Source organism: Ctenocephalides felis, unplaced genomic scaffold (genome assembly GCF_003426905.1).
Source record: "Ctenocephalides felis isolate EL2017-DRISC unplaced genomic scaffold, ASM342690v1 CF-g0.4_SCAFFOLD_01492, whole genome shotgun sequence".
Lineage (NCBI taxonomy): Eukaryota > Metazoa > Arthropoda > Insecta > Siphonaptera > Pulicidae > Ctenocephalides > Ctenocephalides felis.
Genome location: NW_020537646.1, coordinates 18423286 through 18435569, shown reverse-complemented (window position 1 = coordinate 18435569; position 12284 = coordinate 18423286). Strand labels below are relative to the sequence as shown.

At 27.6% G+C, this 12284-nt stretch overlaps 1 protein-coding gene across 1 annotated transcript in view; it reads left to right on the top strand.

Annotated features, from left to right (window-relative positions):
- LOC113370959 (nose resistant to fluoxetine protein 6-like) overlaps positions 1–6024 on the top strand; it is an 18023-nt gene extending 11999 nt beyond the window's left edge. The window contains exons 13-19 of the mRNA XM_026611625.1: positions 134–341; positions 419–606; positions 1283–1418; positions 4102–4291; positions 4587–4729; positions 5121–5238; positions 5768–6024. Coding sequence (XP_026467410.1) covers positions 134–341; positions 419–606; positions 1283–1418; positions 4102–4291; positions 4587–4729; positions 5121–5238; positions 5768–5865 — 1081 coding nt within the window. The 3' untranslated portion in view covers positions 5866–6024. The remainder of the gene's footprint in view (positions 1–133; positions 342–418; positions 607–1282; positions 1419–4101; positions 4292–4586; positions 4730–5120; positions 5239–5767) is intronic.
- The last annotated feature ends 6260 nt before the right edge of the window (positions 6025–12284 follow it).

Genomic DNA, 12284 nt, shown 5'->3' with positions numbered 1-12284 from the left:
TAAATACCATTTCAAGGCATCTTGGTTAATATGTTCTGCATTAGATGAATGTTGGCAAAAAAGATTTAGTTCATAAAGTTATTAATAGTCTATTTCCGATTATGTATATAATTATATTATTTATCATTTTCAGATTTAATATGTTCTCCTTCTACATTCATCGGTATTTGCGATTGACTCCTCCATATGCAGCAATGATACTCCTCCAAGCTTCATTGTTGATACATATGGGAGATGGTCCACTTTGGAACAACCTAGTTCCATATTATACACAATTCTGTGCCGACTATTTTTGGTCAGCACTACTTTATATCCAAACGATTTACAACACAATGGAAATAGTAAGGAAAAATAATAGATATTTTTCAATTATTTCTTCAAAATAGTTCTTGGTGTTAATATTAACCATTTATCTCAGTGTGTTGTTCAATCCTGGTATTTGCAAGCTGATATGCAGATGTACATTCTATCGCCTCTAATTTTGATACCAATGATAAGGTGGCCAAAGTACTTTCTTGGAGGCACTATTGGGTTGCTGATGGCGTCTGTTGCTATCAATTTTAGCATAACGTATGTCAATAAATTTAGTGGAGCTATCAGCGAAATGTAAGTACAGATTTATATACTTTATTCTATCTCAAATAGATACATTAGTTTGTTATTATTTGATTTACTCTTTTTCATAATTTGTTATCAATTAATTATAATAATATAATAACACTTTAATAACACTTTTTATTACCACTAATCATTTCCATTGACTCCTACACGTTATGATAATCAAATTATTTGTTACCAATATTTTCACTCTTTGAATTTTTTACATTCAAAACGTTTAAGTGCTTACAATTTTAAAATTTTTTCAGATAGGGCTATAATGTCTATGAATGAAATATTTGTATTTAAAGTATCTATCAGCCGGTGCAAAAAATTATAATAGCTTTCAGCGTTTGTGAGAAATTTGCTAAAAAACATTTGCAACTTTTTGCATACCTAATTCAAATATCTCAAAAACTATTTAAACTGCGTCAGCATCTCAAATCTTCCCCACAGATATGATATTTCAGTATTGGTATTACTTTTAACAAAATATTATTTGGCTAATTTCTGAAGCGTGATAATTCTGGCACTAGCAATATGTGTATTGCATTAGATGTCACTTATATAAAAATATGTTTTAATTTTTTTTAATAATATATAAAATTTATCATCAGCCTGACTATTAAATTAGAGACAGCCGATATAATTCAGAAACGTATATATAGTTATGAATTAATTTCAGGGACACTTTCGGTGCCGGCGATCAGATCAAATATCTTTACTTCCCGGCGTACACTCGTTACGGCCCATGGTTAGCCGGTATTCTTGTCGGATACATTTTGCATGAAGTCAAGAAACGCCAATTTCGATTGAGCCCGGTGAGTAAATCGTCTAGAAGAGTTGCACAACAAATACACAATATAATATACAGAAATAGTAACTCACTCCGGAGTCATCACTCCTAGGATACCCGTAGAAATGTGTAACTCACTCCGGAGTCATCACTCCTAGGATACCCGTAGAAATGTGTAGCTCACTCCGGAGTCACTACTCTGATACAACTCTTATCTCGCAGAGAATCCGAGCAAAGTTGTAACGAAAATGTTGACATAACTGACATCCCTAAGGAAGCGTTCATTAACCACTGATCGATTTTTTGAGGATTTTTGGACCCCCCCTCCCCCTTGTTGATACGTGGTAATATTCAACTTTACCCCCAGTCTTCCTCCCTTGGTGATATGTGGCGATATTCGAAATTACTCCCCTTCCTTCGCCAAACAACACGTGTATTTTTAGTTACCAGAAAACATTGTAATTTTTTTTTTTTAAATATTTGGATTTAAAAGAAAAATTAGGTAAAAAATAAATACACACGATATCTTACTATAGCCCTTCCATTTATGAAATTTTTTCAATCCACCCTCCACATAAAAAACCTCCAGTGATTAATGGACGCTTCTTAAACTGGTACAAAATCTGTTAACAAGATTCTTATTGAATCATTGTTTTATTAACTTCCCGTAGGGCAAGTTATAGTAATCGCAAAAAAATCGAAAATGAAAATTTTTACATATCTTTACGTTTCAGAGGTTTCTGAACATTTTGGCATACCTTAGAAAAATGGATGTATGTGTGTGTGTGTGTGGTGTTGTTACGTATGTATGTATGTATGTATGTGCGTGTGTGTATGTATGTCGGATACAATTTTTCGTCGACGATTTCGGGAACACGGATCAACCGATTTGAATAATTCAAAAAGCATTCCGATTCGTATTGATAGGAGACGTGCTGATTAGTTTTTGGCGAAGGCAGGTCCAGCCGTTCCAAAGATACGGGGCAAAAAGTGCCGAAAACGGTAACTTAGTTTTTAAGAGAACGGAGCGTCCGATTTAAATAATTCAAAAAACATTTTACTTGTATTGACAAGATGAAGAATTGATCAAATTTTCATGAAGTCAGGTCTAGCGGTTTCGGAGATCTAATGATAAAGTAAAAAAAAATGCCATTTGGCGGTCAAAAATGATCATTAGACATATGCACATCAAATTATCAGATATTTTATAAAGATTTTAACAATAAGTATAATTTTTTTTACATTTTTATGGGTTCCGTACCAATGCTTATCCGTTAGACGGCGGCGCGGCAGTTGCGCGCTTTGACATTTTGTCTCTATGCAGATAAAGCAGTACGATTGCTTTGAAAAACAGTTCAGAATTTCCAAAGTATGTCAAAATGAAAAAAACATTTTTTTTTCAAAAAAATTTTGTTTTAAAAAAAAATTTTTTTTTCAAAAAAAGTAATTTTTTGTCAAATTTATAGTTTCTCTCTAATTTTTTCGAAGTAAAATTTTTTCAAAAATGTTAATCGTTTTTAAAAAAATAATTTTTGGTACGGGAAGTTCCAGCAATTTGCCTTAAGGCACGATGCCTTAATTGCCTTAAGACAGAATTCCACTTACAGCTAGTTGACATTTATTCATGAATTTTTGCATGATTGCCTAGTTAACTCTATATAGGCATAGTCTAGTTGACTCTATATAGAATTAAATAATTACCTTGATATTTCAATATTTTTATTGTCAATTTTGGCATAAAATTGAGATTAAAATCTTATTAGAAAATGAACAAAAATGTTTGAACTGTTGGTAAACGATTTCCAAATATTTGATAACTTGATAGATATTGAACAACACACTATAGAACACATTTGTGTCTAGTATAGGGTTTGGAAGTTGTCCAAGTCCTCGGAGTTGTTAACTCCGTATATAACTCCTTTCTGAAGCGGAGTCAAATCTTAACCGATTCGGCCCGTCTCTATAGGATAGTATCAAAAATATATTTTTTGATAATAGTATTAAAATTTCACGATTATTCAGTCGTTATTAGAACTACGGGTTCCAGGTTTGATACAAGCTACGGACAGCCTGATATGAAGCAGTCGTAACATCGATTTTCACTTGAAACCATTTCATGATTTTGGTTTAAGAAAATACTAGTTTGTTTCAATAATTTGTTATCCATCAAATGTCCTTTGCATTGGTTGGTTGATTTTTTTTGACCGATAATATAAATATAGTCTATGAAATTTCACGTAAATTTATATTTCTGGCAAATAATTATTTTAGAATTAGTACAGAGTTCTCCATTAATATATAGTCAATGGAAACTTTGAATAACTTTGCCAGATTTTAACCAATTGCATGCAGCAATAAACCTAGCAATAAACTTTTTATAAACCTAGCTGAAAAAATTTGCAAGGCTTTTAATGTGATAATAAAAAAAAACGTTTATCAAAATTCATTGAAAATTGCTCAAGTTATTCAACATTTCCATTGACCACATATAAATGGTCTTACATTAAAATCCAAAACTGTTAGAGGTCTTTCGATTATTTAAAGTATAAAGTAAGTCCAATTTAACCAACAGATGGATTATACAAAAATGTATAAAAACGTGTCTTCTTAATTTTTCGACTTATGAAATTTAGATTTAATGAATTTCGATCCATTAATTGTAGATTTATATACATAGTTTGTACATTGACATATGTATTTATTCCTAGATTTTAGTTTTCTCTTTATGGATATTGACATTGACAACTTTAGGAGCAATCGTATTTGGGTCTTACCCATTTTACCAACTCGATAGGGAAAAGGATGTTCTTGAGGCATCATTTTACCAAGGATTATCCAAAATTTGTTGGGGTTTTGGAATATGTTGGATAATATTTGCTTGCAGCACTGGATATGGAGGTAATTGATAAAGGAATTTTATTTTAATCATATGAAAATAACTTAAAATAAGCAGAAATATTTAACAACAAACGATAGTAATAACTCACCTTTTTAATTTATCTGTGGTTTATGAAGAAGTTTAATTTATAGAAGTTATTAATAAAGTTATAAAAAGTTGTATGTATGAAACCATTAATCTCTTTGTGAAAATAATAACTTCTCTGCGTAGGGCATGATCATAAATTAACCATTAACGAAAGAGTTTATTATCAGGCTAGTAATAAAAATGAATTCTCTCTTTTATTCTTTTCAGGACCCATAAACTGGTTTCTTTCATGGGGATACTGGCAGCCAATTAGCAGATTGTCTTATTGTATATATTTGACTCACTACCAGCTACAACTTTTGCTGATGCACAGTGTAAAAACACAAGGCTATTTCTCCGATATAAACATGGTAAATGTACAATAAATAAGTTTGTGGTCAGTTTGAGAATGTTAATATCGGAATTTTACCAAGGAAGAAACAGATGAATTCAAACTATTATTCACCAAGAATAATGCATCTTAGTATAAGAAATGCTTTATTATGAAAACATATATTATGGACATGTCAATTCCAAAATTCTGAGAACAAAATACAAGTTGTAAACACAACTTCTAATGCCATTGAGCATTTGCATAATGACAAATTTCTGAGTGATATAAGCATTACATCTTTGTTTAATTAGCATCATACACGACGAGTTATTATTTAATTAAATTAATATACAATAATTACACATATTAAGTTAAATTAATAATGAAGTAGCAACAACGTGTTTTTTAAAAATTCATATACATTACAGATTCATGCATTTATTGGTGACATGGGATTATCTATTTTTGTGTCTATTTTTTGGAGTCTGGCATTCGAATCTCCTATAACTGTTATTGAAAAATGTCTTCAAAGGAATCACCAAAAAGGTAAATTTACAAAAGTAATTTGAAATAATAAATACTTGTCGTTATCGGATCCATATATTTTTTGGATTTATATTTATTGGGTACAAATCGTAATTCAGTTTTTTTTTTTTTTTTTAAAATGAAGAACATTAAAATCTTATAAAATTGTATCAGTAAACGAGAGAGGAAAAAAAGTTAGTATACAAGTAAAAATAATTTAGATTTCATTCCATTGAGAGAAGCCACTTTTGAGGTGTTTTGAGAGAATATTTAATATTATTTAAGAAACAGTTAGTTTCACGTGCAGATGACATAAAATTGTTCCACTGGACTAGTATATATTTATATATATTGGCTCTAAATTTTATTAAAATTATAATTTTTTTCAAAAAAATTGCAATATCATAAAATTTCTTTCTAAGCACATACTAGATATTTTTATTTCACTCAATGGCTTAAGTGAAATAAAAAAACATGAAATTTAATTATTTAATTACCGTATATAGTAACTATTATTTTTAACAAAATTTCACTATTTTTTATATTCCAGATTTGCCAAGAACTGTGAAAATTAACAACAGTATGCCACAAGAACAAATTGGTGTTGAAAATGGCGCGTACGTCCATTCAATAAATGAAGAAAAATAAAATTTAGTCAAATTAATGTTATAAATATTTCCTGATATGTGATATAATCTAAGAGTTAGAATATTTATATATTATTATTCGCTTAAGATGTTAATAATAAGTTTGGGCAAGGTCGTCGAAATTATAGAATGTCTGCATTGAGATATAACTTGTTATTATAGCCAGAGTGTCGATGTAAATTTTACGCAAAATTTGAAAGAGATATATAATAATAAATATTTAAAATAACTGAGCCTGAGAACATATTTTTGTTATATAAAATTTATTTATGCTCTGCAAAAAGAAAAATTCAAAAACCTGAACAAAAAGAATTACCACAATTTTTTTCTGCTCTTATATCTGCCATATATTGTACTTATTCTAGAGAAATTATTTTTGAGAAAGACCGTGTTAGAGCTGTATTTTTTGTGCTAATTAATTATATTTTTGAACAATAGTAATATAATTACTTGATTTTAATATATAAAAATATTAGCAACATTAAAAATGTAAATGATTATCCCAAACACAGTCATTTATTAGGTATATTTTTTATTATTGAGAAATTTTATTTAAACTATTCTTATTACGAGTTTGTTAAATTTTGGTAATATATAGATTAAAGTTACAAAATTGAATAATTTAAGTTTGAACATATAATAAACGGAAAAAGATAAGATAATATAAAAATCAGTTAGTCATTAGCTTAACAGGTTTAAAATTTGAATGGTATAGCATTCATGACATACTGCATCACAATGAAAATGAATGCTTTAGCATCCACGTTCCACGTTGGCAAACGTGTTAAGTAGGATCATTTTTATACATCTTACAAAAAAGTTAAGATTATTTCTTTGTGTATTAACTGATTTATAAATGTCGATGAAATATTTCAAATATTTTATTCGTGATTTTGAACAGGTGAACAAGCACCTTCCTATTAAAGTTTCTGATTTACGTCGATATATTGTAAAAAGTTCAAGCCTGTTGAATTTATAATTGTTATATTTATATTAAAACTCTCTATTTTATTATTGTTCGTTAGAATTACCACTAGCGCTCTTATTATTATATTTAAATGAAACACGCAGCTCGTTTCCCAAGGAACGCTCGGCTCATTTTCTGTTTTTTGTCTGATGTTTCGATCTGGGATTTTACGTCCAAGTTTTTAATTTCATTCGAATACATTTGCGGAAGCAAAAGTGGACATGATGTCCATTAAAATTTTACATGTTAAAATTATTCATTACAATTATTATTGCGTCATTACCGATAGGTCAGAAGACTTAGACTACATTACAGAATCAAAAAGGTTTTTGAATTTATTATGCCTAATATTTATTTTTTGCATATTAATTAATAAAAAAATTAACGAAGATTTTTTAACGATTTATATACTTTTTTGCTATTTGACACAGTACATGTAAATGGAGGTTTGTGTGTACTTCCTTAATAACATTAATTAATTTTTATTAAATAAAAAAATGACTAATGAAGTCCTTGCTTGTAGGTTATTTAAAAAAAAAAATATTTTCAACTAATTGAAGTTCAAATTAATAATGTGGTACCTCAACTCGAATACATCCTAGAAATAATTTAGAAAAAAACTATACCCCTTACATAAAATTATACTATTATTTTGTTTATATAAATAAGTTTTATATTTGGTTTAATACAACTAGCTAAGTCCTTATTTTTTATATTTAATTTGCATCTTGATTGATATTTGTTCATATGCTTATTGATTTCTTATTAAAAAATCAAAGCTAAAACTACATTTAATTTGATTAATAGCAAATGATCTAATAAATATTAAAAACACTTCATCAGCAATTTTTAAAATTAATATGTATCACAAGATATTTTTCCACTATATAGAGTAATTTTTATAAGTAATAAAAAAATCTTTATATGTGCTTTCAATACAAAAGTCTTTAATTTTGGCAATGTAAAAAATAATTGGATGATCCAAAGAAACATTTTCTAGTCATGTTTGTTATTGTTTAACTTTGCCACTTTTTTTTAAATCACTTAATGATTTATATGTTATGTAACTTTTTATGCGGCTTGCTTTTTATATATTGTTTAGAATATTAAAAATATTCATAATTTGTTTTTGTATTTTTCTATTTGGCATGGTATCAATTTTACTACAACCACAAATCGAATATTATTATAAATGCAATTCTGACAATAAATTGATACTAAAAATGAATATAAAATACATATTTTAATACGTGCTAAAACAAAACCGCAATAAGACCTATTATAACTTATTTGCATCAATTTATGTATTTTACTAATTTAATAAATCATTACCACCGTAACGTACTTTGTGTTTAGTATTTTCTAAAACCAAAGAATCTTTAGGTTAGTTTGATAAAATTTTTGAGACCTTTTTTGTAATTAATGTACTTTTTAAAAATAATCAACATGATTTTATTAATATTAATTATATGTTTGAAATTCTTATTGTATACTCTATAGTGTATAATTATCTACTAAATTTTACCAATCTATGATACAAAGTCTCCTAATTTAAATGTTTAAAAAAACTGTTATTTTCTGCCGATGTGCTTTACGCAAATCAAAATTTCCAAATGTATATAAAAACGTGTATTAACTTAATAAATTTAATTTTGCAAATAACATAAATTATCATTATAAATAATGATTTATAAACGACGTGATTCTGCGGAAGTTCCGGAGTTCAAAATACGTCGTAAAGAATTATTTTGATCGTTTCCAAAGATCAACTCGAAAGCGACCTTGTACTTATAATTAATAATGAGATACTTTAGAGTATAATAATAAATATACATAAATATTATTTATACTTAGTTATAATGATAATTTTAAGAGAAAATTTTTTTGTCTAGAGAAAATAAAGAAAAGAATGAATTTATTACATAGATTTGAGAAGATATTCTAGCCTAGAGACATATGAATATTACGCTATTTTTGAAAAGTTATTAAAAAGTGAAAATATAATTTTTTCGATATTTTTCACTACAAGTTAGTTTTTTTTTAATGTTTTTGGAATGTAGAGAAAAAAAAATAAAATGGTAATAAAGTTTCGAATGCAGAAATGTTCTTAACAAATGGGCACGTGACCATACCCATGATTTCAGCCCTTCAAATAATCTAAAGAAATTCAAATATATATATATATATATATATATATATAGTTTTTTCACAAAGTAGCGAACACATAAAAGAAATTTTGTTCAACAACTTTTTTTGATACTATCATTTTCTTTGAGATAGTTGAAATCGAAATATGAGGATGATTACTAGTTCATACTGAAGACAAGTCTATGAAGTAAACTCTAAAAATTTCATGTAAATCGGTCCAGTAAAAATCGAGAAATCATGGGTACCCATAGAAAATAAATTCGATTTTTTTTTAATTCTAGAGCACAATGCGCCTGAAAATAGTTTATTGTGCTCATCTGAATGATTGAAATTATACAAAATTAATTTCCCAAAACGATATAACGACTAGAATTGTGTTACTATTAAAAAAATATGATCATTTTATTTCTAAACCTTTTTTCTCAAATTATACACAACTTCATATAAACTTCAGTATATTTTATTACAAAGCTGACAATAAATTATCAACGATAAACTTGTAATAATTCCATATGAATGTTAATCTAATTCTAATTGCATTCGATAGTATTAATTACAACTTATAAATAATTGCAATGTATGTATTCACATTTCATTAATAAACGCAAGACAGTCTCTATAATTTTCTCGATGTGCGTAAAAACCAAAATTAAATGTTGTTTATTTATTATATAATGATGCAAAATAAAGTTCTTGCGTCAGTTGAAATTATTAAATTATTAAATTAAAGCAAATACTTGTAATTGCAAATTCTTCAGGTGTTTACGTATATAAAGTCCTTTTCAATCATGTCATCGATATAATTGAACGATTTGAAATTCAATAGACTTATAAAAAAAGAAATTGCAGCAAAAGTGCATATATACGCCTTCAGTAACAGTTAGTACTACCTTAGGTAGTACTCGATTCAGGGAAGAATAGTGTGAGGAATTTCCCATTGCCATCTCACATCGCAGTGCCCAAAATCGTATGTTTTTAAATTGAAGTGAATGTTAAAGCATTTACACGTTGTTTAATCAAATTTCGGATATCACGATCAATTTAAAAATAAAATGACTCAATTTTTAGACCTTTGCTAAAACTTTTACTGTCCGCGAACGTGTTAATATTTGATATAAATTTTTTTTCTCTAAATTTAATATAGAAGATTTCAAAATAAGTAGTTCATCTGATTTTTTGGAAAGTTTTAAATCACGTTTTAAATGCAGCAACTTTACAGGTTTAATTAAAGAAAATTTAACCTATTTATTTATATTTGATTTTAATTTCTGATTAATTATATAAGAAATATCGAACACGCGACAAAACATATAAAATTTAGCATCAACCGTATTTTGAACTGGATGATATCAGTTGAAAGATATTCGAAAATCCCGTATAAATATTTGATTAGGTGTTTTAATTTAATATTCTAACATGAACACGGAAAATCCAAATCGCAGATACCTTAAACTAATTTGCATATATTCATTATATATTTTCTTTTTTTGTATACAGAGATTGAGGATTGAATCGATTATACTCTTTTTAAAAATAGACAACAGAAACAACGCATTTTAAATATTTATTTTTAATTCATTCCTGGCTTTGATCATCTGATATCTCAAATAGTAATATTCTATTAACATTTAAAGCTTTGATAATATTACTAACCTGTTTTCTTATATCGTTTTCTATAAGTTTCTTTTCATTGTTTTGCGGACCGTTTATTTTTTTATAATAACGAGAGAATTCTAATGGCTAGCAAAATATAAACCTGATGGGGGCTCTCAGATAGAATAAAAAAATAAACATATATTTCTAGTGATGGAAATCCTTAACAAATCTTTTTCTTTTTACACTAATCTTTTTAACAAAAAAACTACCTGATATTTGCTCGTTTGGGATTTTGATGATAGGGTAGAGAGATTTATTTATTTAAAGAATTAGTAATAATATTGCTATAAAGGCTTATGTACATAGTTTGACTCAATTACTTTTAATATACTTCCCGTAGGGCAAGTTCTAGTAATCGCAAAAAAATCGAAAATGAAAATTTTTATATATCTTTACGTTTCAGAGGTTTATGAACATTTTGCCATACCTAAGAAAAAATGGATGTATGTGTGTGTGTATGTGTGTGTGGGCGTGTGTGTGTGCGGATACAAATTTTCGTCGACGATTTCGGGAACACCGATCAACCGATTTGAATAATTCAATAAACATTCGATTTGTATTGATAAGGAGACGTGTTGATTAATTTTTGGCAAAGGCGGGTTTAGCCGTTCTGAAGATACGGGGCAAAAAGTGCCGAAAACGGTAACACAGTTTTTAAGAGAACGGAGCGTCCGATTTGAATGATTCAAAAACATTTTATTCGTATTGACTAAATGACAAACTGATTGTATTTTTGGAAAGGCGGGTGCAACGGTTTTGGAGATATTGAGGAAAAAGGAGATATTGAGATTTTAACAATAAGTATAAATTTTGTTTACACTCCTATGGGTTCCGTACCAATGTTTATCCGTTAGACGGCGACGCGGCTTTGACATTTCGTCTCTATGCAGTTAATGCAGCACGATTGCTGTGAAAAAAAGTTCAGAATTTCCAAAATATGTCAAAATAAAGAAAACATTTTTGTTTCAAAAAAAAAATTATTTTAAAAAAAAGTAATATTTGTCAAATTTATAGTTTCTCAAAAATCTAATTTTTTCGAAATAAAATTTTTTCAAATATGTTAATCGTTTTTAAAAAAATAATAAATTTGGTACGGGAAGTTCCAGCAATTTGCCTTGAGGCACGATGCCATGCGCCCCACTAGTTAAATAACAAATAAAAGGAGAAAGACATTTATGTCCTAATACTATTCAAACTTTTCTCTGAAAATAAGTGCTTTACTAATATAATTATGATCATATAGAACTGTATTTTAAAAAAGTAATAATGTACTTATAGTTTACGCATTTAAACATTTGTTGATTCAATAGTATAAACTAATTTATAAAATAACTTGAATTTTAATTGATTAATTATTTAACAAATTAAATTGTACTAAGAAATTGAAATTGATATCAAGACGTTTGAGAAATCATTACTTATATATTTATAGATACTGTAAAAAAACAAGTTTTTTACAATCTTTCTAAGTAATTTGTAAAATATTGTGTTTTCTAATTTTGTAATAGTTGAAGGTAATTTATTAAGAACCATAATAACTATTTTATCTAAAATATTGAAGAAACTAAAAATTTTCAATTTGCAGGATTTTTAGAAATTTCGTGGCTGTCGTTGTAGTAATTTGATTTAAATAATAAATGGTCGTATTT